The sequence below is a fragment of the Pipistrellus kuhlii genome, unplaced genomic scaffold, assembly GCF_014108245.1.
Source record: "Pipistrellus kuhlii isolate mPipKuh1 unplaced genomic scaffold, mPipKuh1.p scaffold_m20_p_3, whole genome shotgun sequence".
NCBI classification, from domain to species: Eukaryota; Metazoa; Chordata; class Mammalia; order Chiroptera; family Vespertilionidae; genus Pipistrellus; species Pipistrellus kuhlii.
Genome location: NW_023425529.1, coordinates 45,051,526 through 45,077,904, shown reverse-complemented (window position 1 = coordinate 45,077,904; position 26,379 = coordinate 45,051,526). Strand labels below are relative to the sequence as shown.

At 44.1% G+C, this 26,379-nt stretch overlaps 1 protein-coding gene across 5 annotated transcripts in view; it reads left to right on the top strand.

Moving 5' to 3' along the window:
* Positions 1-20,726, top strand: part of CSAD (cysteine sulfinic acid decarboxylase) — a 40,951-nt gene extending 20,225 nt beyond the window's left edge. For 2 of the 5 annotated variants that reach the window (XM_036457924.2, XM_036457926.2), the window contains exons 6-15: positions 683-798; positions 1,288-1,367; positions 1,658-1,712; positions 7,497-7,613; positions 7,689-7,753; positions 8,062-8,143; positions 8,603-8,802; positions 8,949-9,000; positions 9,126-9,215; positions 10,106-10,555. In XM_036457924.2, coding sequence (XP_036313817.1) covers positions 683-798; positions 1,288-1,367; positions 1,658-1,712; positions 7,497-7,613; positions 7,689-7,753; positions 8,062-8,143; positions 8,603-8,802; positions 8,949-9,000; positions 9,126-9,215; positions 10,106-10,279 — 1,031 coding nt within the window. In that variant the 3' untranslated portion in view covers positions 10,280-10,555. Of the gene's footprint in view, positions 1-10; positions 368-617; positions 799-828; positions 851-1,287; positions 1,368-1,657; positions 1,713-7,496; positions 7,614-7,688; positions 7,754-8,061; positions 8,144-8,602; positions 8,803-8,948; positions 9,001-9,125; positions 9,216-10,105; positions 10,556-20,696 lie in introns of those variants that run through there. The other 3 variants (XM_045588024.1, XM_036457927.2, XM_036457928.2) reach the window with 3 other exon arrangements.
* The last annotated feature ends 5,653 nt before the right edge of the window (positions 20,727-26,379 follow it).

Sequence of the window (26,379 nt, the reverse complement as noted above, 5' to 3'; positions counted from 1 at the left end):
TATGTGAGAAGGAGGGGTGTCTTCCTTTGGCCTTTTAAAGGGTTCTTCCTTCCCCACGTTCCCTGCTCTAATCTGGCAGGGCTTAGAGCTCTTTGTTTCCTCTCCAGCTGGGCTCTGGCCAAACCAGACAGAGGCTGCCCAATACCCTGCCTCCCCGTTTGCCAAACAGTCCGTGGGATCGATGCTCCTGTGCCTGCTCACCCCGGGTGGCAGGTGTCCGGGAGACAGGCCAGGCTGTGTAGGGGGGAGTCAGGGGACCTAGATCCCTGGGCTGTTCTGGGCCCTCATGGCATTGGTAGAGACCTGGGAGCCAATCCTTCATGTTTGTTTTTTTTATCAGTTCTTCTGGGTAGAGAGGTCAAAAGGGGCAAGCTTCAGTTTTTTGTTTGTTTGTTTGTTTTGTTTTTTAATATATTTTATTGATTTTTTACAGAGAGAAAGGGAGAGGGATAGAGAGTTAGAAACATCGATGAGAGAGAGTCATCGATCAGCTGCCTCTTGCACACCCCCTGCTGGGGATATGCCCGAAATCAAGGTACATGCCCTTGACCGGAATTGAACCAGGGACCCTTCAGTCCCCAAGCCGACGCTCTATCCATTGAGCCAAACCGGTTTCTGCAAGCTCCAGTTTTGACCCACTGTCTGTCCCTCTCGTCACCACCATCCCTTCTCCCCGTGACAGGCGGCTCTATCTCCAACATGTATGCCGTGAACCTGGCCCGCTATCAGCGCTATCCCGACTGCAAGCAGAGGGGCGTCCGGGCACTGCCGCCCCTGGCCCTCTTCACAACGAAGGAGGTGGGGAGGAGGCACAGGCCTACCCTAGGCTCCCGATTCTAACCTCTAGCCAGTCAGGTTCTCTGCCTGCCCAGACCCATCTCTTCCAAGGGCAGCCTGCCCCCACGTACGTGTGCTTCCTTCGAATCAGGGGGCTCCCATGCACCTTGCCTTCAGTTGTGGGGGAGGGGATGGAAAGGGACAACTAGTGAGGTGGACACAGTCCACACCCTTTCCACCCAGAGGGTGGTCCTTGGCCCAGCAGCATCAGCATCACGGGGGCGTTTGTGAGAAATGCAGACTCTCAGGCCTCACCCCAGACATATTGTATCTGACTCTGCCTTTAATCAAAGTCCCTGGCGATTTGAAGGCTCCTGAATGCTTGAGAAGCCCAGGTCTACAGGATCTCACCTATTACAACTTACACTTGACCTTTACTAGTCTCTCTCCCCTCCCCATCCTCTCTGCCCTCTCACCCCAGCCTGGCACACTCTCTGTCTTTCTCCACAGTGTCACTACTCCTTCAAAAAAGGAGCTGCTTTCCTGGGACTTGGCACCGACAGTGTCCGAGTGGTCGAGGCAGATGAGAGGTGACAGTCCTGTCCTTGTGGCCCTGCCCGGCTCGGTGCAGCATGCCTTCCTGCTGTCAGAAGCTCTGGCCGCAGGCCACACTTCTGGTGGACTTCTCTTCACTCTCTGCTTCTACACAACAGTTGCTTCTGTCTCTCAGTGCTCAAGTCTCCTGCCCTATGCCCTGAGATGTCTTAGGGAAAATATCAACATTGTGGCCTCTGTATTGCTAACCCCACATTACCCTACTCTCAACACTTCCTAGCCTAGAGTCCAATTACTCCTTTACCCACTCCGTATTCTTTTCCAGAGGGAAGATGATCCCTGAGGATCTGGAGAGGCAGATCAGTCTGGCCGAAGCTGAGGTGAGTGAGCAAGGGGCACAGGGGTGTGATGTAGGTGGAGCTGGGGTGTGTTTTTTTCTTGGATTCTTTAAAAAAAAAATATATATATATATATATTTTTTTAATTGATTTTTTACAGAGGAAGGGAGAGGGATATATCCGAGAGCTAGAAACATCGATGAGAAAGAAACATCAACGAGCTGCCTCCTGCACAACCCCCCACCAGGGATGTGCCCGTAACCAATGTACATGCCTTTGACGGGTATCGAACCTGGGACCTTTCAGTCCGCAGACCGACACTCTATCCACTGAGCCAAACTGGTTTCGGCTCTTGGAGGGTTCTTTGGGCTCTCCCTACTCAAGGCATCCCTTATCCCTCTTCTTGATCTCTGTGCCTGCCTCCTCTGTGGGTTGAAATGGTCTGAGGGGAGCCTGAGGGCCACGGACACTCTGTGGTCCTCTCAGGAACTCTGCCGAGACCCGCAGGCAGGACTGGACCCCAAGAGGCAGGAGCAGGACTGAGTGACTGAGTGGAATTCCAAGGTGGCACCACAGAGAGGGTGTTGGCAGCCTGAAGTATAGTGTGGAAGGTTTCTGTACAGAGAGAACCTTGGGAAGGTGTGTGGGCCAGTGAGGAGTGCAGACTGAGCAGTGCGAAATGTGGAGGCCTCCACACGGGGCGGGGGAGAGGGAGGGTGGAGAAGGGACTATTGATCCGCTGCAGCCATCTTGGAGGGCATTTTGGCACTGTACCAGTACGTGTATACATTTTAAATGTATCTGTCCACTGATTCAGAGTCCCACTGCTAGGATCTATTCTATAAATCATCATCCCAGTATTTAGAATTCTGTGCACTGGAGCTAAGAATAAAATTTTTTAAAGTTTAATGTTCTTCAGTAGATAAATTATGATACCATATCTGTGTGTCTTGGTTTCTTCCTTTGTAAAATGGGTATAATGTAGAAGTTATCACAGATCATTGTAAGGATTAAGTGAATTAATATATGTAAAGCATTTAGAGCCCATGAAGTACTATACATATTGACTACCATATTGTTTTTATTATTATTGGAACATATATATAAAATACTAACATCAAAATACCTCCACCATACATTTAAGTGTGTGTATATATAAAGTTTATATAGCAAATTGCAGTAAAGGAAGGACAGTGTGATGAGCTTATTGTTATTGGGAACAACATGAATTTATTGACATACGGATGTTACCTCCAGTAGCAGTATGAGCAACAATTAGAACAGGAGAGTAGGCCCTGGCCTAGTAGCTCAGTTGGTTGGCGCGCCATCCTGATATCCCGAGGTTTGGGGTTCAATTACCAGTCAAGACACACAAGAATAAACCATTGAATGTATAAATAAGTGGAACAACAAATTTGTTTCCCTGCCCCTCTCTCTCTATCTCTCTAAAATCAATTTAAAAAAAAATAGAACAGTGGGATATCACTTTTTAAAAAAATATATATTTTATTGATTTTTTACAGAGAGGAAGGGAGAGAGATAGAGTAGAAAGTTAGAAACATCGACGAGAGTCATCGATCAGCTGCCTCTTGCACGCCCCCTACTGGGGATGTGCCTGCAACCAAGGTACATGCCCTTGACCGGAATCGAACCCGTGACCTTTCAGTCCTCAGGCCGACGCTCTATCCACTGAGAGAAACTGGTTTCGGCGGGGTATCACTTTTAATGTATAAATTTCTTTGGGTAATAGCCTTTTATTTTTTATTTACTTATTTATTTTTAACATATTTTAATTGATTTCAGAGAGGAAGGGAAAGGGAGAAAGAGATAGAAACATCAGTGATGAGAGAATCATTGTTTGGATGCGTCCTCCACAGTCCCCTACCGGGGATTGAGCCCAAACCCGGGCATGTGTCCTGACCGGGAATCGAACCATGACCTCCTGGTCCATAGGTCAACGCTCAACCACTGTGCCATGCCGGCCAGGCCTGGGTAATAGCTTTTTAAAAAAATATTTTTTTATTAAGTTCAGAGAGGAAGGGAGGGGGAGAGAGAGAGAGAGAAACATCAATGATGGGAGAGAATCATTGATTGGCTGCCTCCATATGCCTCCCACTGAGGATTGAGCTGGCAACCCAGTCATTCCTGACTGGGTATCGAACCATGACTTCCTGGTTCATAGGTCACTGTTCAGCCACTGAGCCATGCTGGTCAGGTGGCAATAGCTTTCTTTATTAAGATAGAATTACATTCGCATGCCATATAATTTACTCACGGTACAATTCAGTGGTTTTCAACATACTTACAGAGTTGTGCAACTATCACTACAATAAATATTAGAATATTTTCATCACTCTCAAAAGAAACCCCATATCTTCTGGCCATCAATCGCCAATATTCCCATACTTCCTTCCCATTAGGAAATCACAAATCTATATGGTATCTCTGTGATTTAACTATTCTGAATTTTTCATAGAAATGGAATCATCCTATACAGGGTTTTTGTAATGGACTTCTTTTGCTTAGCATGTTTTCAAGGTTCATTCATATTGTAGCATGTATCAGTTCTTCTTTCTTATTGCTAAACTAGAGGCCTAGTGCATGATAATTCATGCACTGGAGGGGGGGCCCGGCCTGCCCCCTCTTACAATCCAAGAGACCCCAGGTGTGGGAGGTGACCCCATCAGGGGAAGGCTATGCCCCATCACACCTCTGCTGCTGCCACTGCCAGCAGCGCAAATCTCTGCTGGCTCTGGTTACCTTAGCTTCCAGTAGCCCTGGGCAGCTGGAGTGCTGAGGGCGGGTCCGGCTACAACACGTGCCTGCCATTCCCCCTCCCCTCAGTGGGGCTGGTAAAAGGACTGGGGGACTCCAAGGGGGCTGAGAGATCTGGGTGCTGCCATCATGTGGCTATGGGTGCTGCCATCTTTGTGATGACTTGGCTGTCAATTTGCAACATCCCATTCTATAGATATACCATACTTTATCAATTTCTTAGTTGATGAACATTTGGGTTATTTCCAGTTTGGGCTGTTATAAGTAGTCCTGTTCTAAACATTTGTGTATACGTTTTTATGTGAATATTCTCTCCATCCCCCCCCATGCCCCCCCCTCCCCCCCGTTATATACCTGGTAGTGGAATGGCTAAGTCATGTGGTAATTCTATATTTAACCTTTGAGGAACCACCAGACTGTTTTTCAAAGTGACTGCTCCAGGGTGTGATCCCACCAGCAGTGCATATAAGGGCTCCAGTTTCTCCACATCCTCACTGACACCTGTTACTTCCCTTTTTTTTTTTTAAATATATTTTTTATTGATATTTTACAGAGAGGAGGAAGGAAGAGAGATAGAGAGCTAGAAACGTCAATGAGAGAGAAACATTGACCAGCTGCCTCTTGCAAACCCCCTACCGGGGATGTGCCTGCAACCAATGTACATGCCCTTGACTGGAATCGAACCTGGGACCTTTCAGTTCTCAGACCAACTCTCTACCCACTGAGCCAAACCGGTTTCGGCTGTTACTTCCCTTTTTGATTGTAGCTATCTTAGTGGGTGTGAAGTGATATCTTGCTGTGGTTTTATTAGTATTTCCATTGTGACTAATGATGTTGAGCATCCTGTCATGTGCTTATTTTTTTCCACTCTAGATATAAATCTCTTATCAGATATATGATTTGCAAATATCTTCTTCCAGTCTCTACGTTGTCTTTTCACATTCTTGATGGTGTCCTTTGAAGCACAAAAGTTTTATATTTGATGAGGTCCAATTTATTTTTTCTTTGGTTGCTTGTTTTTGTTTTGTTTTTTAATTGATTTCAGGGAGGAAGGGAGAGGGAAATAGATAAAAACATCAATGAGGAGAGAGAATCACTGACTGGCTGCCTCCTGCACAATTGGGGATCAAGCCCGAAACCTGGGAGTAAATCCTGACTGGGAATCAAACTGTGACTTCCTGGTTCATAGATCATAGGTCAACACTCAACCACTGAGCCACTGCAGCCGGGCTATAATTGACTTTTTAATATTGCTCTTGTTCCCTGCAAACTTGCTGGACTCATTTATTAATTCTGATATGTTTTGTTGTTGTTAATCCTCATTTGAGGATATTTTTTCCATTGATTTTTAGAGAGTGAAAGGGAGGGAGGGAAAGGGGGGAGAGACCGAAAGACTTGATCGGAAATCAAACAGGCAGTCCTTTTGGTGCATGGCCCTATGTTCTCACCACCAAGCCACACTGGCTAGGGCTAATTCTAATAGTTGTTTTAGTGGATTCCTTAGGATTTTATATAGTATCATGTTATCTGTAAACAGATTTTTTTTTTTCCTTTTCAATCTGGATGCCTCTTATTTTCTTTTCTTTCTAAGTGCCCTGCTAGAACCTCAGTACCATGTTGAATAAAAGTGAGGAGAGTGGTTATCCTTGTCTTGTTTCTGTTCTTTGGGTGAAAGCTTTTAGTCTTTCACCATTGAGTATGATGTTAGCAGTGGGCTTTTGTTTTTGTTTGTATTTTCTTTGAGAGAGAGAAAGAGAGAGAGAGAGAGAGAGAGAGAGAGAGAGAGAGAGAGAGAGAGAGAGAGAGAGGTGGATGTGAGAGAAGCATTGACCAGTTGCCTCCTGTATCCTGTATCACTAAGGATCGGACCCACCACCTAGATACGTGCCTGGCCAGGTGGTTCTGTAGCTGCCTTTATCAGGTTGAGGAAGTTCCCTTCAATTCCTAGGTTGTTGAGTGTTTTTATCATGAAGGAGTGTTGGAATTTTCTGTTTTTCTGTTTCTATTGAGATGATCAATAGACCACATTGAGATGTGTTTTCCCCCTTTGCCTACTGATAGGGTGTATTACTTTAATGGAGTTTTGGGTATTAATCCAAGCTTGCACTCCTGGAACAAATCCCATTTTGTCATGATGTATTGTTCCATTTATGTTGTTGATTTCAGTTTGCTAGTGTCTTTTGGGTTTTATCTCTATATTCATAAGATATATTATCTGCAGTTTTCTTTCCTCGTGATGCTTTGTCTGTTTGAATTATCAGGTTAATACTGGCCTCATAGGATGAATCAGGAGTGTTTCCTTCTCTCTCTCTCTCTCTCTCTCTCTCTCTCTCTCTCTCTCTCTCTCTCTCTCTCTCTCTAGAAGTCAGTGAAGAACTGGTATCGCTTCTTTTTCAAATGTTTGGTAGAATTGATAAGTGAAGCTGTTTGGGCCTGGGCGCTTTTTTTTTTTTTTTTTTTTAACTTTCATGCAATTTCTTAAAAAAAAAAAAAAAAAGATATTGATTTCAGAGAGGAAGGGAGAGGGAGAGAGAGAAAGAAACATCAGTGATGAGAGAGAATCATAGGTCGGCTGTCTCCTGCCCGCCCCACACTGGGGATTGCCCCACAACTCGGGCGTGTGCCCTGGCTGGGAATCGAACCGTGACCTCCTGGTTCATAGGTAGATGCTCAACCGCTGAGCCATATCTGCCGGGTTCAATTTCTTTATAAACTTTTGCATTACTAGAAAATTTAGAATATCATTTGACCTTCCAGTAAGGCATTAACGTTTTTTGAAAGAGGAAGAATGTTGGAGCTAGACCACCAGGCAGAGCTAGGCTTGGGTTCCATCTCTGGAGCCTCAGTGTGGAGTTTGGGGTATTATTAACCTCCCACCCACACCCCTGAATCTCAGTGTCCTCACCTGCAAATTAAAGGGGACGTAGTACCGTGTAAGGTTGAAATGACCCAGGTCAGGCATGCAGAGAGCTCAGAGCTGGGCTCTAGCAACCAGGCTCTGGGCTGCTCTTTGGGTGCACAGCCCCCCTCTCGCTCCGATTTCTGCATTAGGGTGCTGTGCCGTTCCTGGTCGTTGCCACCTCTGGGACTACTGTTCTGGGGGCCTTCGACCCCCTGGAAGCAATTGCCGACTTGTGCCAGCGTCGCGGACTGTGGCTGCACGTGGACGTGAGTAGGACGTAGGCCTGAGGGTGGGGTGGGCTGCGCTGAGGACAAGCCCTTGCTGTTCCTTCTGCTACACAGGCCGCCTGGGGTGGAAGCGTCCTGCTGTCACAGACGCATAGACATCTTCTGGATGGGATCCAGAGGTGCCCACAGCCCCTGTGCCCGGAGTCCCACTGTTTAAATGCTTGTTCCGTAGAATAGTCACGGTCCAGGGAGCTTTATGGCAGTGGGGAAGCAGGTTGTTGTTGGTGGTGGTGGTGGGGGGGGTTTGGAGAGATGGTCGATTGGGGCTGGAGCTCAGGTGGCAGATATGGCTGCTGGGCGGGGTGAGACTGAAGCTCCTTTTACTGAGAGGTCTGGGAAGGGAAGGGAAGGGAAGGGAAGGGAAGGGAGCCTGGCTGGGCAGCTTGAGGAAGAGCCGGCTGACCCACCCTTGCTGTGCCCACCCCAGGGCTGACTCGGTGGCCTGGAACCCCCACAAGCTCCTCGTAGCAGGCCTGCAGTGCTCAGCTCTTCTCCTCCGTGACACCACGGTAAGCCTTCCCCCACCCCTGGCCTGGTCCCTTCTCACCTTAGACCTTGGCTCCTTTTCCATCCACCCTTAGAGGGGGTCCTGGCCTTGCTGTGTTCTAACTACCACTCCATCTGAAGCTGGGTGTCTGCGACCTCCCTGACTCCCGGTAGTGGGTTCTCTCCCCCCCACGGCCTGTCTTCAGGCAGAGGAAACGTTTCCAGCTTGAAGCTGTCGTTGAAGGGATCCGGGCTGAGTTTGGGAAGGACTCTGGGTGTCAGGAGAAAACCCAGAGCAAGGGGCCTGGGTCAGCCGGCAGCTATCCCATCAGGATACGTCGGCAGTGTACCTGGACCCCTGTGCTGGGAGCTCAGTGCCGCCTGGTCCAGGGGGAGGAATGGGCAGACGGAGCTAAGAAAGCACCAGAGGAAACCTGAGTGGAGAGCGTGGGGTCTGACAGTCTCCAACCCCCCACCCACAGAACCTGCTCAAGCGCTGCCACGGGTCGCAGGCCAGCTACCTCTTCCAGCAGGACAAGTTCTACGACGTGGCCCTGGACACGGGAGACAAGGTGGTGCAGTGCGGCCGCCGTGTGGACTGTCTGAAGCTGTGGCTCATGTGGAAGGCACAGGGCGGGCAGGGGCTGGAGCGGCGTGTCAACCAGGCCTTCGCCCTTGCCCGGTAGGAGTGGCGGGTGGCTCCGGTTCTCCTCCCCACGTCCCTTCCCCAAAGCCTGTTGCTGCTGTCAGTGCCTCCAGTCATTCTCTGGGTCTCTCTTTTCTCCCCTTCCCCCCCTCCTCCTGTGACTGCTCGCTCTCCCTTTGAAGATACCTGGTGGAGGAGATGAAGAAGCGGGAAGGATTTGAGTTGGTCATGGAGGTAAGACCAATCCTGTTCTCTTGGTTCCTGCGTCCTTGTAGCCTGTCCCCCACACAAAGCCCTGCTGGACGCACAGGAGCAGTGGAGAGGGGGACACTTTCACCGCTCACACCCTTCTCTTCCAGCCGGAGTTTGTCAACGTGTGTTTCTGGTTTGTGCCTCCCAGCCTGCGGGGCAAGCAGGAGAGTCTGGATTACAGCGAAAGGCTGGCTAAGGTAGGCTTTCTCCTCCCCGGGGCTCTGGCTAACCTAGTTGAGCAAATGCATGCAGCTGGTGTGTTTCTGCCCCCTGCCGGCTGTGGGTGGCGTGGCAGGTCCCTTGGCTGGTTTCCTGCTCCTGAGCTGGGGACATGAACTGGAAAACGCCAACTTGTCCTCATTTCTCGGGGATGTGGGTGGAGAATCGGGAATGTTTCTGGGAAGTAAGCAGAACACAGAGAGGACATTACAGGATGAATGTACATACACCCCTGTGCTGGGAGTTCAGATGCAGGACAGTGAGGCAGAAAGAGCTTGACTCATTGGTACTGGGAGAAAACAACAAGGAAGGCCAGTCCAGACCTGCCTCCTGGAGGTGAGGAGATATGTCCTCGGTCCCTAGGATAGGCTGTGGTAGGTGCTGCAGATGACCTGAAAGGATAAGATCGTTCTTGCCCTGAAGGAGTAATGTTAGGAAAACAAGAGTTACCTATTTGAAACCAGCGTGCCAAGGAAATCTTGTAAACATGCATGTCAGATCACAGAGTACAGAGCAAAAATATTACAGGAATTCAGAGGGGGAGGAGATGTTCAGAATGACAGAAGCTTGAAGTTTGACTAAAACCACGTTGGGAGTGAGGGAAAAGTTAGGATTTGACAAACAAGGTGACAACCTGTAAATACGTGAGGTAAGGAGCAAAGCAGATGGTAGAGAAGGACAAGCAGGTTGGACATGGTGGACAAGGTAAGCCGGGGCCCTGGTCAGGATCACAGCGGTGAGTGCTGCCTCAGGAAGGTGGCCGGGGTGGAGAGAAATGCATCTTGGGTAACTCGCCGGCCAGGAAGTTACTGGCCCAACCCTCACCTGACCCCAGGCTGCAGCTAGACACTCGTGTATCCTTCCACAGGTGGCCCCGGTCCTCAAGGAGCGCATGGTGAAGGAGGGCTCCATGATGATCAGCTACCAGCCCCACGGGACCCGGGGCAACTTTTTCCGCCTGATCGTGGCCAACCCGGCCCTGACCCAGGCCGACATGGACTTCCTCCTCAATGAGCTGGAACGGCTTGGCCAGGACCTCTGAGTCTCCTCTTCTCCGCCGGCCTTCGCACCTCCTTCCCCCCGCTGGCTCTGTAGTCCCTCCCTGTGTTCTCAGGACCCATCTTTTTAGGAAACAGCAGCCTGTTTATGTCCTTTGGCCTACTAACTCTCCTATTCAATATCTGACATTAGGAGAATGTTTAATGAACTGTAGTATATTCCTATGATGGAATGTTAGGCTGCTTTTAGAATTACGTTTACAAAAAGGGTGTTTAGTGATACGAGAAAAATAATTTTAATATAATGTTGAAAAATCTGGGTATAGTACTTTATATATAATAATAGCTGAGCTATATTAAAACATACATAGAAAAATATTAATAGTTTTACCTCAAATGATATTATAGGAAATTTAAAAATTCTTACTCTGGTCAGTATGAGTTGGTTGGGCATTGTCCCATGCACCAAAAGGTTGCCGGTTTGATTCCTGGTAGGGGGTGTGCAGGAGGCAGCCGATTGATGTTATGCTCTCACGTGAATGTTCCTCTCTCTCCCTCTCTAAAAAGTAAAAATAAATTTAACTTTTTATGCCTTTTGTGCTCCCTCCTTTTGTCATACAATGAATATGCATTACTTTTACAATAGAAAAATGATAAAGTTAAAATTTCAATTATATTATTATGGTATGATTAGGAGTTTGTTACCTTTCTTGCAAGTAATGGAGAATGCAAATTAATTTTTTTTTAAAGGCAGTGAAAGATCCCAAAAAATCTTTAGTGGGAGGGGAAAGACCAAAAGTGGAGTCACTCTAAAGTTAATTGTACTTTAGTGACATTGAAGCAAAATGGCACTGATTGTATCTTGAGACCAGAGCCTTATCCACTTACACTTAAAAATTCTCACCAACTTGGCTGGTGTAGCTCAATAGTTGAGCATCAACCTATGATTGGATTCCCGGTCAGGGCACATGCCCGGGTTGTGGGTTTGATCCCCAGGCAGGCAATGATTCTCTCTCATCATTGATGTTTTTTATCTCTGAAATCAATAAAAATATATTTTTTAAAATTCTTGCCAATAAAAAAAATTTCTTCTGTAATTTAAACAGAAACCAAAAAGAAAAACACACCCAAGAAACCAAGTTAAAAAACAGCAACCAAACCACTGTTACATCTCCTGTTGTTGCTACCGTCCTACATAAAAATACTCATTTTACACTTACCATTCCGGGCTGATGTTGCTCAGTCACTTTTTGGGAAAGGCGTTTAGTCACACAAGTTACTAACGACAAGTGGCAAGTCTACCAGAACTTTCTGTTATTTCCAATTCCTAAAAATAACATTTATGAAAACAATAACATAGTCATGTAAAAGTCATCCAAAGTTATTTTCAAAGGCAAGTAGAAACTGTCCAAACCATAGCAAAAGAACATCCAAGTTGCAGGCACAATTCTCTTGACCATTTGCGGGGGTCGGTAGGGAAACATTTCTATTAATTAATAATTCCCCGTAAACTTGTTATTGTTACAAATGGTATTTTAATATCTTCCAAATAATAAAATCATTTTGAGAATGTTAATAATTTGAACTCCCAGCTCTAATCTTAAAGAGATCTATGTTTGGTTAGGCTCAGTGGATAGAGCATCGGCCTGTGAACCCAAGGGTCCCGGGTCCGATTCTGGTCACGGACACTTACCTCGGTTGCAGGCTCCTCCCGGCCCAGGCCCTGGTCAGTACAGGAGGCAACCAATCGATGTGTTTCTCTCACATTGATGTTTCTGTCTTTCCCTCTCTCTTCCACTCTTTCTAAAATCAATGGAAATATATTCGTGGGTGAAGATTAAAAAGAAAAGTCTATATATACACAAAATGTCTTAAATATAGTTTTTTTTAAAAAGCAAACGAAAAAAAAAATTCTTATTTTCAACTCAAAGCAAAGCCAGAAAGCAAAAATAAAAAGCAAATCTTCAAATTCCTTGAATCATCTCCATTTGGTAAATATTTTTAAGAGAAGGAAGGTCAGAAAGACCGGACATAAAATCAGCTAATCACCTATTTTTCTCCAGCTTTATAAAATTGATGCTTCTTTTTCTCTGTTCCCAAAATTCACCCTCGGAATCTGTGAATGTGATGTTACAGTCCCTCTCCTGCTCCCTGTCTCCCATGGACATTCACTGAGCTCCTGCTCCGTGTAGTTCTTTGCTCTTCCTCCAAAGAGCTTAAGGCTTAAGCAGTCATTCATCCTCAAGCTTGGCACATCCTTGCTCAGGGGCCTTGGTGCCTGATGTCCATCCCCTTCTGCCCCGGTGTTCACTCATCTACATGGTTTGCTCCCTCGTTGCCTTTAGTTTTTGTTCTGACATCACATCCTGAATGAAACCTCCCTTGAATATTCTACTTAAAATACATTTTCACCCTCTATCTTTGCACTCACTAATTCCCTCACTTGTCCTGTTTTTCCCCACGGCCTGGATGCGCATCTGGCATACTCTATATTTCAGTTATTTTCTGTCTCACCCAACTAAAATGTAAGCTCTGGGAGCAGAGATGTTGTATCACTGGCTCCTAACATGGAGCCCAGTCCTTCCTGGTGGATGAAGGTGAGTGAACGCTTAATGAATCCCAGGTTCTGTTGTTGACTTGCTCTCAGTCACACAACTTTAAAGTGTTGGGGTCAAAGCCAAGCTCGGACTACCTTCCTCCGGCTGGTCACCATGGACCTAGCCTGCTCCTGTTGACAGGTGTATGTTATTCATTGGTGTGAGTGTTAGGGGCAGTTTATTAATCATATTCTGTGGGTTTACTGCTTACGGGAAGGATGAAGCAGCTTTACCCAACCATCTTGCCCTTGGCCTGGGGAAGCTGTATTTCCGTCACACAGGAAACAGGTCATTGGGAATATCTGGGCTGGTTGCAATGTTGAAGTGTTGTGTGTGTGTTTGTTTTTTGTTTCGTTTTGTTTTTAAAGCGGTCACAGTGTTCAAGAGGCTAGCCTTCCCGCCTGTCTAACAAGAAAGACGGTGCCGCACAGGGAAGCAGCCCAGCAGGTGGAGGTGAGGAGCTGGGCGGGGCCCCTGTGCTGGGGCAGCTCTCAGGAAGTGGATGAAAGGGAGTGAGCAACAGTAAGTCAGAATTTGACCGGATACTTCTTCTTGTGAACCCTCGGTCCTCATTTGGCTATTCGTCTTCTGCTCTGTACCTTTAAAAAGCCTTTTTATTTTGAAACTTATAAAAAATTGCAAGGATAGCTGCAGAGAACTTCCATACTCTTTACATATATTGATAGATTTTCACGTTTTGACAAACTTTATCTTGACATTTGTGCTATAATATATTTTTTCTGAACCATTTGAGTCGATTGCATACATTATGCCCCTTTATTTCTTAATGCTCTAGTGTGTATTACCTAAGAACAAGAATACTATCTTAAATAACAACAGCACAATGGCCAAATTCAGGAAATTTAACACAGACACTACACTTTAAAGTCCATATCCTAAAATTTGTCAATTGTCTCAATAATGCCCTTCCTAGCATTTCCCCCTTCAGTTCCAGATCCCAGCAGAGAATCATGCATTGCATTTTGTTGCCATGTCTTGTCTCCTTAAAATAATTAAAATAATTAAATAATTTAAATAATTTATCAGCTATTCTTTGTCATTAGTGGTATTGCCACTTAAAAAAAAATACAGGTCCCCAAGAAACTAGAAACACCAATCAGAAAGGATATATGCACCCGTATGTTCATAGCGGCACAATCTACATTAGCTAGGATTTGGAAACAGCCAAGGTGCCCGTCAGCGGATGATTGGATCAAAAAAACTATGGTACAGCCAAAACCGGTTTGGCTCAGTGGTAGAGCATCGGTCTGCGGACTGAAGGGTCCCAGGTTCGATTCCAGTCAAGGGCATGTACATCGGTTGTGGGCACATCCCCGGTAGGGGGTGTGCAAGAGGCAGCTGGTCGATGTCTCTCTCTCATCAACGTTCCTAGTTCTCTATCTCCTTCCCTTCCTCTCTGTGAAAAATCAATAAAATATATTAAAAATAAATAAATAAAAATAAAAAAACTATGGTACATCTATACAATGGAACACTATGCTGCCATAAAAAAGAAGGGATTCTCATCATTTGCAGCAACCTAGATGGAACTGGAGAACATCATGCTGAGTGAAATAAGCCAGTCAATGAAAGAGAAACACCACATGACCTCACTCATTTATGGATAATGAACATTATAAACTGACGAACAAAAAGATAGATATAGAGACAGTAAAGCAACAAGCAGACTGTCAAATTACAGCAGGGAGGGTAGGGAGATCTGGGGGAGATAAGAGATCAACCTAAGGACTTGTATGCATGCATATAAGTACAACCAATGGACACAAAACTCTGGGGAGGGAGGGTATGTATGGGGGGGGGCAATGGTAAGATATGTACACAGATTATTATTAGCTCTATCTACTAAGCTAAACCGGTCTGTGTACATATTTAATAAAAAAAAATAGGGGGGAAAATAAAAAATATATTTAAAAAATACAGGTCAGTTATTTCATAGAATGTTCATCAGTTTGCTTTTTCCTGATGTTTCCTCATGACTAGATTCAAGGGACGCATTCTGAGCTGTAATCTGACATGAATCGTGTTTGTCCTTTTCAGAGAAGCACATCAAAGGCCCACAGTGTCCATCTGATCCTTATTGGTGATGTAATTTTGATGAAGGTCAACATTGGTCAAGATGTTGTCTGGTTTCTCTGAAATATAGTTACTATTTCGCCCTTTGCAACGAATAAACAATCTGTGAGAAGATATTTCGAGATTATGCAAATATCCTGCTCCTCTTCATACTTTCTCTACCTAGATTTAGCATCCACTCATGAAACTTGCCCAAGCGAACTTTTTTTTTTTTAAATAAATATATTTTATTGATTTTTCACAGAGAGGAAGGGAGAAGGATGGAGAGCTAGAAACATTGATGAGAGAGAAACATCGACCAGCTGCCTCCTGCACATTCCCCACCGGGGATGTGCGCGCAACCAATGTACATGCCCTTGACCAGAATCGAACCTGGGTCCTTCCAGTCCTCAGACCGACGCTCTATCCACTAAGCTAAACCGCTCTCGGCCCAAGCGAACTTTTATCATAATGGTTCCTAAGTGGCAATTGTCTAAATCCACTAATCCCTCCAATTTTATTATTTGACATTTGGCTATAATGAAGAGCCCTCTCTTCTATTTATTCATTCATTCCTCCATTGATTATTGATATGTTTTATTCAAAAAGTTATAACACATTTCTATCTTTACTTATTTTAATGCTCAAATTGTTCTAGTTTTGACCATAGGAAGCCCCTTTAATCTAGCTTCCATCCATATCATTTTGACATGACTTAAAAAATAATTTAAAAAAAATATATATATATATATGTATGTATATATATTATTGATTTCAGAGAAGGAGGGAGAGGGAGAGAGAGAGAGAAACATCTATGATGAGAGAGAATCATTGACTGGCTGCCTCCTGCAAGCCCCCTACAGGGGATCAAGCCTGCAACCCCAGCATGTGCCCTGACCGGGATCCAACTGTGGCCTCCTGGTTCATGATGGGTTGACGCTCAACCACTGGGGGAAATAATAATAGTAATAGTAATAGTAATAATAGTAATAATAATAATAATAATAATAATAATAATTTTTAAGCACCGCCTTTCTTTTTGGCACAACAAAAATGCATCAGGACGCTCAACCACTGAGCCACGCTGGCGGGCTAACCAGAAATCTTTTGGTGTAAGGGACAACACTCCAATCAACTGGGCCATCTGGCCAGGGCAGGGCAAACATCTCCTTCCAGAAGTTTGGCCATGAGGGGAAGCTGAGAGGTGGGATGAAGAAGTTGGGTGAAGAGAGGGAAAGTTAAAGGGGGACACACTAGAGAAGCATACCAGATGCTGATGGGAGCGATTTGGAAGAGAGGAAATAGTGGGGGGTGGGGGTGGGAGGGTGGCTTTTAAAGGGGCTAAGCGTTTAAGAAGGTGAGAGGACAGAAAGTGGCCTTTGATGTGAAGAGGTCTAACTAATTCCTCCAGGTGACAAGAGGAGAACTGAGAGGTATGTGTGTTAGGGGGTGATTTGTAGACTTGGAGATGGATGGTGGAGGAGAAAGGAGAAGTGAAGTAGTTTTTTGGAGAGTGAGACAGGAGGGTAGCAGGATCGTTGGACATGGCTGAAACGCCCATTTGAGGTCTGTGTTCCCGAACGGTGGAGTGTGTGTTCTCTATGGGAGGGGACCTCCGAAGAGCAGAGCAAGGGAGGAGCGATCTGGAAGGGCAGAGCTCCAAAGAGCGGAGTGTGAAATGCTATGGACACCACAGACCAGTGGTCGCGCCGATGAGAAAGGGTCCCACGGGGAGCATTTCCTCAGCCCACTGAGATTTTGCTTCCCACAAATTGTTAGTTTGGCTCAAATGAACTCATAAAAATTAAAACACACACACTAACAAACAAGAAAGGGGAGTGGGTGTTATATGGGGCAGGACAGGCAAGCTTTTTGTAGAGAAAACTGGACAAAACCAAAGGGGTGAAAGGTAGGTGTCTGAAGCAGGAGGGTGGGTGAGTTGAGGCCACAGAAGAGGCAGGAGTGAAGAAACCGGACAGGAAGACAAGGTGGCTCCTGGCCAAGGAGGAGAGCCCAGCTATGAAGAGGGGTACCCCCCGAGCAGTCCCTGCCTTGCACACACACACCCATTTCAGGCATTTTCCACCTCACATCCCCACTGGTCCCAGCGGGTCCTAGAGGGAGGTCTGGGCAGTCCCTCTGCTGCCCTGTGGGTGCAAGGGTACAACAAGGGTACTGCAGGTGAAAGGGGTCTTGAGCATGTGCAAAGGAGTCTAGTCTGACTCATCTCTACTGGAGCTCCACCTAAGAGCATCCTGCTCTGGGCACCTTTGGCTTCTGGCAGTGCCCTCTTCTCAGACCGGGATCAGGGAAGCAAAGCGTGCATGAAGGCTTTGGTGGAGGAAGGGGCCTGGGAAGAGCCCAGTTCTGCATAAGCCTCAGTACAATGAACAAGTTGAAGACTCCAATGTAAAATGAGGAGCTGATAGCTTCCTGACGTGAGATTAATTTCCTGAACTTGAGAAAGGTACCATATACTTTCAAAGAAGGAGGAGGGCTTGGGTAGGTGTATTCTAATGTCTGGTTCCTAGATCACAGCATCTGCAGCCTTTGGGAACTGTTAGCAATGCGGATTCTCAGGCCCCGCCCTGGCCCTAATGAATCAGAAACTCCTGGGGTGAGGTTCAGTCATCTATATGAGCCTGGCCTGCACGTGATTCTCATGAACACTCAAGTTTGGGAACCACTGTTCTTTTTCATTTTATTTCCATTTAAATATATTTTTATTGATTTCTGAGAGGAAGGGAGAGGGAGAGAGAGATAAGCATCAGTGATGGGTGAGAATCATAGATTGGCCATCTCCTGCATGTCCCTTACTGGGGATCAAGCCACAACCTGGAATAGAACCATGACCTCCTGCTTCCTAGGTTGATGCTCAACCAGTGGGTCACACCTGCTGGGTGAGAACCACCGTTCTAAAGGAATTTCCACTCGAAACCTCTGCCTCTCCTTAGCCACATTGCTGCTGGGTCAGCAGTCAGGATGTGCAAGTGAAGGCACAAACTGGGAGTTGGTAAGGAAAGGCCTGGGATGGAGACCTGGGAGGGAGCGTCCTCCTTCTCACCACACAGGAGCTTGGAGGCCAGCTTTGGCGAGCTCCTGAGCAGAGGTCAGGACCACGGCGATCCTGGAAGAGCGTGACTCAGAGGGCCGTGGCTCTGCAGGCATGAGGCCATTGCAGATTTCCCGGCCTACCAGACACCGCAGAACAGAAACACTGAAGAGGTAGATGGCAACTTAAAAAATATCAGGACATCTAAAGAAATTCAAGTGGTATACCAAAAAAATATTTTCTAGAACTAAATCGCTGTTTCAACAACAAAAATATCGGTATACGTATTGAAAGAGAGAAGTCTGGTTACAGCCGAGACTCAAATTAGTGGCTTGGAAGAACACATGGAAAAAATATTTCAAAGCACAGGGCAAACAGTGAGGAAAATATGAGGCTTGGAGAATAGGTCCAGTCATCCTAACCGTCAAATATATTAGTTCCAAAAGAAAGAAAAGGCATCGATGGAGGAGAGGCAGTGATTTAAAAATAGAGAAATATGTTGCTGACCTGAAGAAGGATCTCAGTTTGCAGACTGAAAGGCCACAGGAAGATGCAAAAAGAAAAAAATATATACCTAAGCATGAAACTCCTGAGTTCCAGATTAAAGAAAAAAAATTTTTTTTTAATTTGTAGACAGAAAGAGCAAGTTATCTAAAAGGGAAAAGAATCAGGCTGGCACAGGATTTTTCATCTGCAACACCGAAAGCTAAAAGTGGGAGCACTGCCGAAGCCGGTTTGGCTCAGTGGTAGAGCGTTGGTCTGAGGACTGAAAGGTCCCAGGTTCAATTCCGGGCAAGGGCATGTACATTGGTTGCGGGCACATCCCCAGTAGGGGGTGTGCAAGAGGCAGCTGGTTGATGTTTCTCTCTCATCGACATTTCTAGGTCTCTATCCCTCTCTCTTCCTCTCTGTAAAAAATCAATAAAATATATTTAAAAATAAAAAATACAGTAAAAGTGGGAGCACTGAGAGAAAAGAATGGCTGCCCAGCAACCTCACACCCAGCTGAGGCAGCATTTGCCTGCCAGTGCAAAAGAAAGATATTTGAAAACATAAAGGATTCTCATATCTCACCTGATGAAAACACTCAAGAAAAATGTGGCTAGAGAGCAGAGAAATCAAGATAGAGAAAGATGAAGAGGAGAAAACAAGCATTGAAAAAGAAACCTGGCAAAATATTATACTGTTGCCCTGGCCAGCATGGTTCAATGGGTAGAACATCCGCCTGCACACTGGAGGGTCTTGGGTTTGATTCTGGTCAAGGGCACATACTCCACTCCTGGCCGGGGTGTGTAGGGGAGGCAACCAATTGATGTGTCTCTCTCACATTGATGTTTCTCATTCTCTCTCTCCCTCTCTCTCTCTCTCTCTCTTTCTCTCTCTCTCTCTCTTTATTTCTTTCTTTCTCTCTCTCTTTCTCTCTCTCGCCTTTCCCCTTCCTTCCACTCTCTCAAAATCAATGTAAAAATATATATTCACTCCTTGGATGAGGATGTTCACGGGGATGGATACATGTCTAATTACTGTATATCTATTGATAGAACCATAAGTACTCTACTATTTCAGCAAAACCTAGAAATTAGAAGCAGAGTGAGAGGTACGATCTCTCTTATTGAAGTGAAAGTGGAAGAAAATAAAACATCTTAGTGAAAGAAGTAAATGGCATATTTTCTGATCATAGTAAAGAACTATATTTTTATTTATTAGTGCTGGAAAGGAAGGTAACTATCGAGGGAATGAAAAAATACAGCAGAGTTTCCAAAATGACAGGGAATGGATGAATAACCCCAAGTAACGTTGATGCTGTGATTTAGGAATCATCCATTAGAATACATCAAAACAGCAAAAACATGGAATGATTAACGGGCAAACAATAAAATAGAAGAGATGATCATATTATAGGATATAACTAATTAGAAGAAGTCATAGCCCCAGCTGGTTTGGCTCATGGAGAGAGCGACAGCCTGCAGACCAAAGGGTCCTGGGTTCGATTTTGGTCAAGGGCACGTACCTCAGTTGCGAGCTCCACCTGGCCTGGGCCCTAGTTGGGGCTCATGCAGGAGGCAACCAATCAATGTATTTCTCTCACATTGATATTTCTCTCTGTCTTTCCCTCTCTCTTCCACTCTCTCTAAAAATCAATGGAAAAACATTCTCAGGTGAAGATTTAAAAACAAACAATACAAACAAACAAACAAATATAAAAGAAGTCATAAAGAGAAGGAACAAAGAACAGTATAAAAAACAATGGAAAGACAATAGATGTAATTCATATCAATAATCATATTAAATGGAAATGGTCAAAACATCCTTATTAAAATGCAAGTATTATCACATGGAATAAAAAAGCTAGACCCACTGGCCCATTAGCTTGGTTAGAGTGTGGTGCTAAAAAAAAGCAAGACCCAACTATATTCTGCTTATAAGAAACTCATCTTAAATATAAAGACAGCCTAGCCAGTTCAGCTCAATGAATAGAGTGTCAACCTGTAGACTGAAGGGACCCAGGTTCAATTCCCGTCAAGGGTATGTACCTCAATTGCAGGTTCAATCCCTGGACCTGATTGGGGCACATGCTGGAGGCAACCTATTTATATGTCTCTCTCATATCTTTCTTTCTTTCTGTGTCTCCCCCTCCCTTCCACTTTCTCTGGAAATCAATGGAAAAATATCCTTGGGTAAAGGGAAAAAAAAAAAAAAAAAATATATATATATATATATATATATATATATATATATACACACACACACACACACACACACATATATATATACATATATATATATATATATATATATATATATATATATATATATATATATATATATATATATATATATATAAAGGCAGTGACCATGACTACCAAAATGACCATTTGACTTGTCACCATGAGGTGCTAGCATAGATGCATAGACAGGTAAAGTCTATGAGGGAACTAAGAATGAACAAGACAAATGCTTGCTTTCATGGAGCTCACAGTGTAAGAAGTTAGGTCTGGGATGAGAATTCAAAATTGCCACCACACAGACCTGAGGTACCGCTTCTCAGAGTGCCCAGAGATACACCCAGTAGCATACTGGGGGCGTGACGAAAGGGCCGGCGCCAATGTGAAGTCGGACTATTCTGGATTTCCCAGAGGAGCCAATGGCTGCCTAGGAGGCGGAGCTTTTGACGCTGGCTGGCATAAAAATGGGGGCTGAGGAGAGGTTTAAAGGGCAACAGCTGTTTGGTGTAAGGTGTAAGAAAACAGTTCAGTTTTTTAATCACCAGTTTGACAGTATAGTGCATATGGCTGGCTATCAGTCCAGATATAGAGGTTATGTATTTTTGTCTCTTCCTCCTGCTGAAAAAGCCCCCGCCCCCCATCTAAGCAATCCTGTCCTATATAATCTACCTATACTAATAAAAGGGTAATATGCTAATTAGATTGGATCGACCAGCCATCTTTCGAACATCTGACTTCCTTTTGGACAAAGCCATGGTGGTGGGGGCCACGGCAGAGGCAGTTAGAGGCGATCAGGCCAGCAGAGGAGAGCAGTTGGGGTTGATATCAGGCTTACAGGGGCGGGCAGTTGGGGATGACCAGGCCTGCAGGGGAGGGCAGTTGGGGATGACAAGGCCTGCAGGGGAGGGCAGTTGGGGGTGACCTGGCCTGCAGGGGAGGGCAGTTGGGGGCATTAGGCAGTCCACCTGCCTAATGCCCCCAGGTGAGTGGTTAGGAGTCAGTGGTCCTGGATTGCAGGAGGGATGTCTGACTATGGGATCAGGCCTAAACCAGCAGTCAGACATCCCCCAAGGGTTTCCGGATTGGAGAGGAAGCAGGCTGGTCTGAGAGACACACTCCCACCCCAGGGGGCCTCTCGAAATGATATAACCACCTCAGGAAACAATTTGGCAGTTTTTTCCAAAGTTAAACATTCACTCCCCTGACCAGTGTAGCTTAGTTGGTTAAGCATTGTGCCATCCAGAGGTCTCTGGTTCCATTTCTGGTCAGGATATACGCCCAGGTTGTAGGCTTGATCACCAGTAGGGGGAGTACAAGAGGCAGTCAATCAATGTTTCTAATCAACGTTTTTCTCTCTCTCTCTCTAAAAGAAAGAAAAATCAATAAAAACATATATATTTTTAAAAATAAACATACAGCCGAAACTGGTTTGGCTCACTGGTAGAGAGTTGACCTGCGGACTGAAAGGTCCTGGGTTCGATTCCAGACAAGGGCATCTACAGAGTCCTAAAAACAGAATGGAAGATCGCAAGAATCAAGTCAAAGATTTGGAACATTAAGAGCCAGAAGATACTCCTCCACAGAAGCAAGAAGACAAGAGAATCCAGAAAGTTGAAGATAATGTAAGAAACTTCTGAGACAACTTCAAGTGAACCAACATCAGAATTATGGGGGTCCCAGAAGAAGAGAGAGAGCAAGATACTGGAAAACATACTGAAAGAAATAGTGACAGAAAACTTCCTCCACTTGGTGAAAGAATTAGATCTATAAGTCCAGGAAGCGCACAGAACCCCAAACAAAAGGAATCCAAAGAGGACCACACCAAGACACATCATAATTAAAATTCCAAGAGCAAAAAACAAAGAGAGAATATTAAAAGCAGCAAGAGAGAAATAGGTAGTTACCTATAAAGGAGCACCCATACGATTGTCAGCTGATTTCTCAACAGAAACCATGCAGGCCAGATGAGAATGGCAAGAAATATTCAAGGTGATAAATAGCAAGAACCTACAGCCAAAAATAATATACCCAGCAAAGCTATCACTCAGAATCGAAGGCCAGATAAAGAGCTTCACTAATAAAAAATAAAAAGCTAAAGGAATTCATCACCGCCAAACCAGAATTAAATGAATTGCTGAAGGGGGTTCTTTCAAAAGAAAAAGAAAATAAAGATAAAAATTATGAACATCAAATACGTAACTATCAACAAGTGAATCTAAAAACCAAGGGAATTTTTAAAAATCTGATGAACAATATTAACTGGTGAATATAATAGAATCAGAGGTATGGAAGGGGAGTGAACTGACGATTCTCGGGGAAAGGGGAAGTAGGGGGTGTGGGAAGAGACTGAACCCAAACTGTGCACCTATGGATGAGGACAATGGGGGGTGGGGAAAGGGCAGAGGGTGGGGTGGGAACCTGGTGGAGAGGAGCAATGGAAGGAGAAAAAAAATGAGGAACATTTGTAATAATATGAACAATAGAGCTGGAACCGGTTTGGCTCAGTGGATAGAGCGTTGGCCTGCGGACCGAAAGGTCCCGGGTTTGATTCCGGCCAAGGGCATGTACCTTGGTTGCGGGCACATCCCCTGTGGGGGGTGTGCAAGAGGTGGCCGGTCGGTGTTTCTCTCTCATCAACTTTTCTAACTCTCTGTCCCTCTCAATTCTCTCTGTATAAAATCAATAAAATATATTTTTTTTAAAATTAAAAAATGAACAATAGAGATTTATTATTTAAAAAAATCAATCAATAAGTATTTTTAAAATATATTTTATTGATTTTTTTACAGAGAGGAAAGGAGAGGGAGAGAGAGTTAATGAGAGTTAACATCAATGAGATAGAAGCTGGGAATGTGCATGCAGCCAAGGTACATGCCCTTGACCGGAATGAAACCTGGGACCTTTCAGTCCGAAGGCCGACGCTCTATCCACTTAGCCAAACCAGTTAGGGCAATAATAAATTTTTTTAAATTTAAAAAAACACTATGACATTGGTTTAAAAATAATCTGTGGATATACTACAGAATCCGTTAGTAGATGCCAATATATGTGAGAACTATTTTTAGATAAAAAAACGTCTCCAAGTTTGCAAAGCTTAAAATGCCTAAGCAAGCAATGGACCCAGGTCTAGCTAACTCTTAAAATCCTTTATTTTTATTATTTCCTTTTTTGAGTAGGTAATACTCAAAATACCATTTTGTATGTTACAAAATACAAAAGGGTGAAAACTTTTCCCGTCCACATTTCCTGTTTCCTCTATGTCCTGTGTCTCTCTGTGGAGACAAACAATGGAGCAGGGCTCTTGTCTGTCCTTCCAAGAATATGCAAATTAGCATATAAATCAAAAGATGCCATTAAGAAAATAAACAACCAAGGAACAAGCTACAAAAAATATTTATACTACATATATCTGATAAAGGATTCATAACCTGAATATATAAACATATAATTCCAGAAATCAACAACAGAAAGACAACTCAAATTTTTTAAATAGGCAAAAGGCTTAAATAGATTCTTTATATAAGATGATACATTAATGGTCAATAAGCACATGAAAGTGTTCAATGCCATTGATTATTGGGAAAATGCAAATTAAAATCGTACTCCACTAAAATAAAAACAGATTAGCAAAAGCAATCATTGGTGGAGTCCTGTGGATCCAACTAATACTCTCATACATTGCTGGTGGGAGTGTAAATGATACAACCACACTGGAAAAAAGTTGTACAACTTGTTAGAAAGTGAAGCATACATCACTTCCATGACTGGCTTCTTGGTATTTTCCCAAAAGAAATGGAAAAATTTACACACAAAACATTTGTGCATGAATCTTCTCAACAGCCTTATTAGTAATAACCCCAAACTGGAAGCAATCCAAATTTCCATCACCAGGTAAATAAATAAATGACTTGTGGTATTTTAATAAGTAGAATACTACTGAGCAATAGAAGGTACAAACAGTTGATAGGTGCAAAACATAGATTAATCTTAAAAACATATCCAGTGAAACAAGCCATTCATAATGGAGCATATACTGTAGAGTTCTATATATATATACAGTTTCATATATATATATATATATATATATATATATATATGAAACTGTAAAACAAGCAAAACTAATACATGAGAGTAAAAAATCAGAAAGTGGTTGCCTCTTGTTGAGGGGTTGACTATACATGGATGTAAGAGAACCTTCTGGGGACATGGGAAATTTAAAAAATATTATTTACCCTTACCCTAGGATATACGTGTATATATATTTACTTATCATTGATGTTAGAAAGAGAGGAGAAAGAAACATCAGTCAGTTCCCTCTACCCTGACCTGGGATGGAACCTGTAACCTTACAGTGGAACCAGCCATCTGAACCACACCAGCCAGGGCAAGTTTGTTTTTAATAAAAAAAATGTTTGTTGTTGATTTCAGAGAGGAAGAGAGAGAGAGAAATATCAATAATGAAAGAGAATCATTGATCAGTTGCCTCCTGAACATCCCCCACTGTAGATCAACCCACAACCCGGGCATGTGCCCTGACTGGGAATCGAACCGTGACCTCCTGGTTCATAAGTTGACCACTGAGCCAAGGCAAGTTTTGATGATTACATGGGAGTATACAAAATTCATTAAATGAAACAGTTAAGATCTATACATTTTATTGTGTAAAAAAAGGGAGAAATTAAGAGATGGAGAAGGGATCTACAGATTAAAAGAAACGTACTAATTGCAAGGTATGAATTATGATTCAAACAGTCAAACTAAAAAATATGAGAAAATTGGAAATTTGAACACTTATTGCTTATTTGATGAGATAAAGAACTTGCTGCATTTTAAAGACATTATATTTAAAAATAAAACTTGGAAAATGGCAAAATTATATAAATGAATAATAGATTAGGGGTTCTCAGGTTCTAAGAAGGAGCAAGGTAGGAGGGATGTGGGCAGGTATGGGTTAAAAAGAGCAACACCAGGGACCCCTTGTGGTGGAAATGTTCTGTGTAATGATTAAATTGTCAGTATCCTAGTTGTGATATTGAATACAATTGTGTACAGTTTTGCAATATGTTTACATGGAGGGAAGTAAGTAAAGGGTCCACAGGATTTCTCTGTATTATTTTTTACAAGTGCATGTGAATCTATATTTCAAAATAAAAAGCTTATCCCATATATCGATAATAAAAGGCTAACATGCAAATCAACTGAACAGTGGAATGACACGTCACTATAATGCTCACTGACCACCAGGGGGCAGATGCTCAATGCAGGAGCTGCCCAGGTGGTCAGTGTGCTCACACAGGGGGAGTGCTGCTCAGCCAGAAGCTGAGCTCAGGGCGGGCAAGCACAGCTCCCACATCCACAGCAGCGCTAAGGATATTTACCTGCCCCTTAGGCCTGCTCCCCACGAGTTAAACCATGTGGAAATGAGAGCTGAAGAAGGAGTCAAGGTGGAAGAGGCAGCAAAGCCAGGTTTCAGGGAGAGGGGAGTGGTATAGAGAAGGTAAGGCAGGATGTCACCCAAGACCCTCAGCCCCTCCTGCCACAAAGTCCTGCTTCTGCACACACAATTCTTCAATAATGCCTATCAAAAGTGGGCCTTCAGCAAATGATGAATGAATGAATAAACAAATGAATAAAAAGAAACATATAGTTTATTATTGTACTAGAGGCCCATTGCACAATATTTGAGCAAGAGTAGG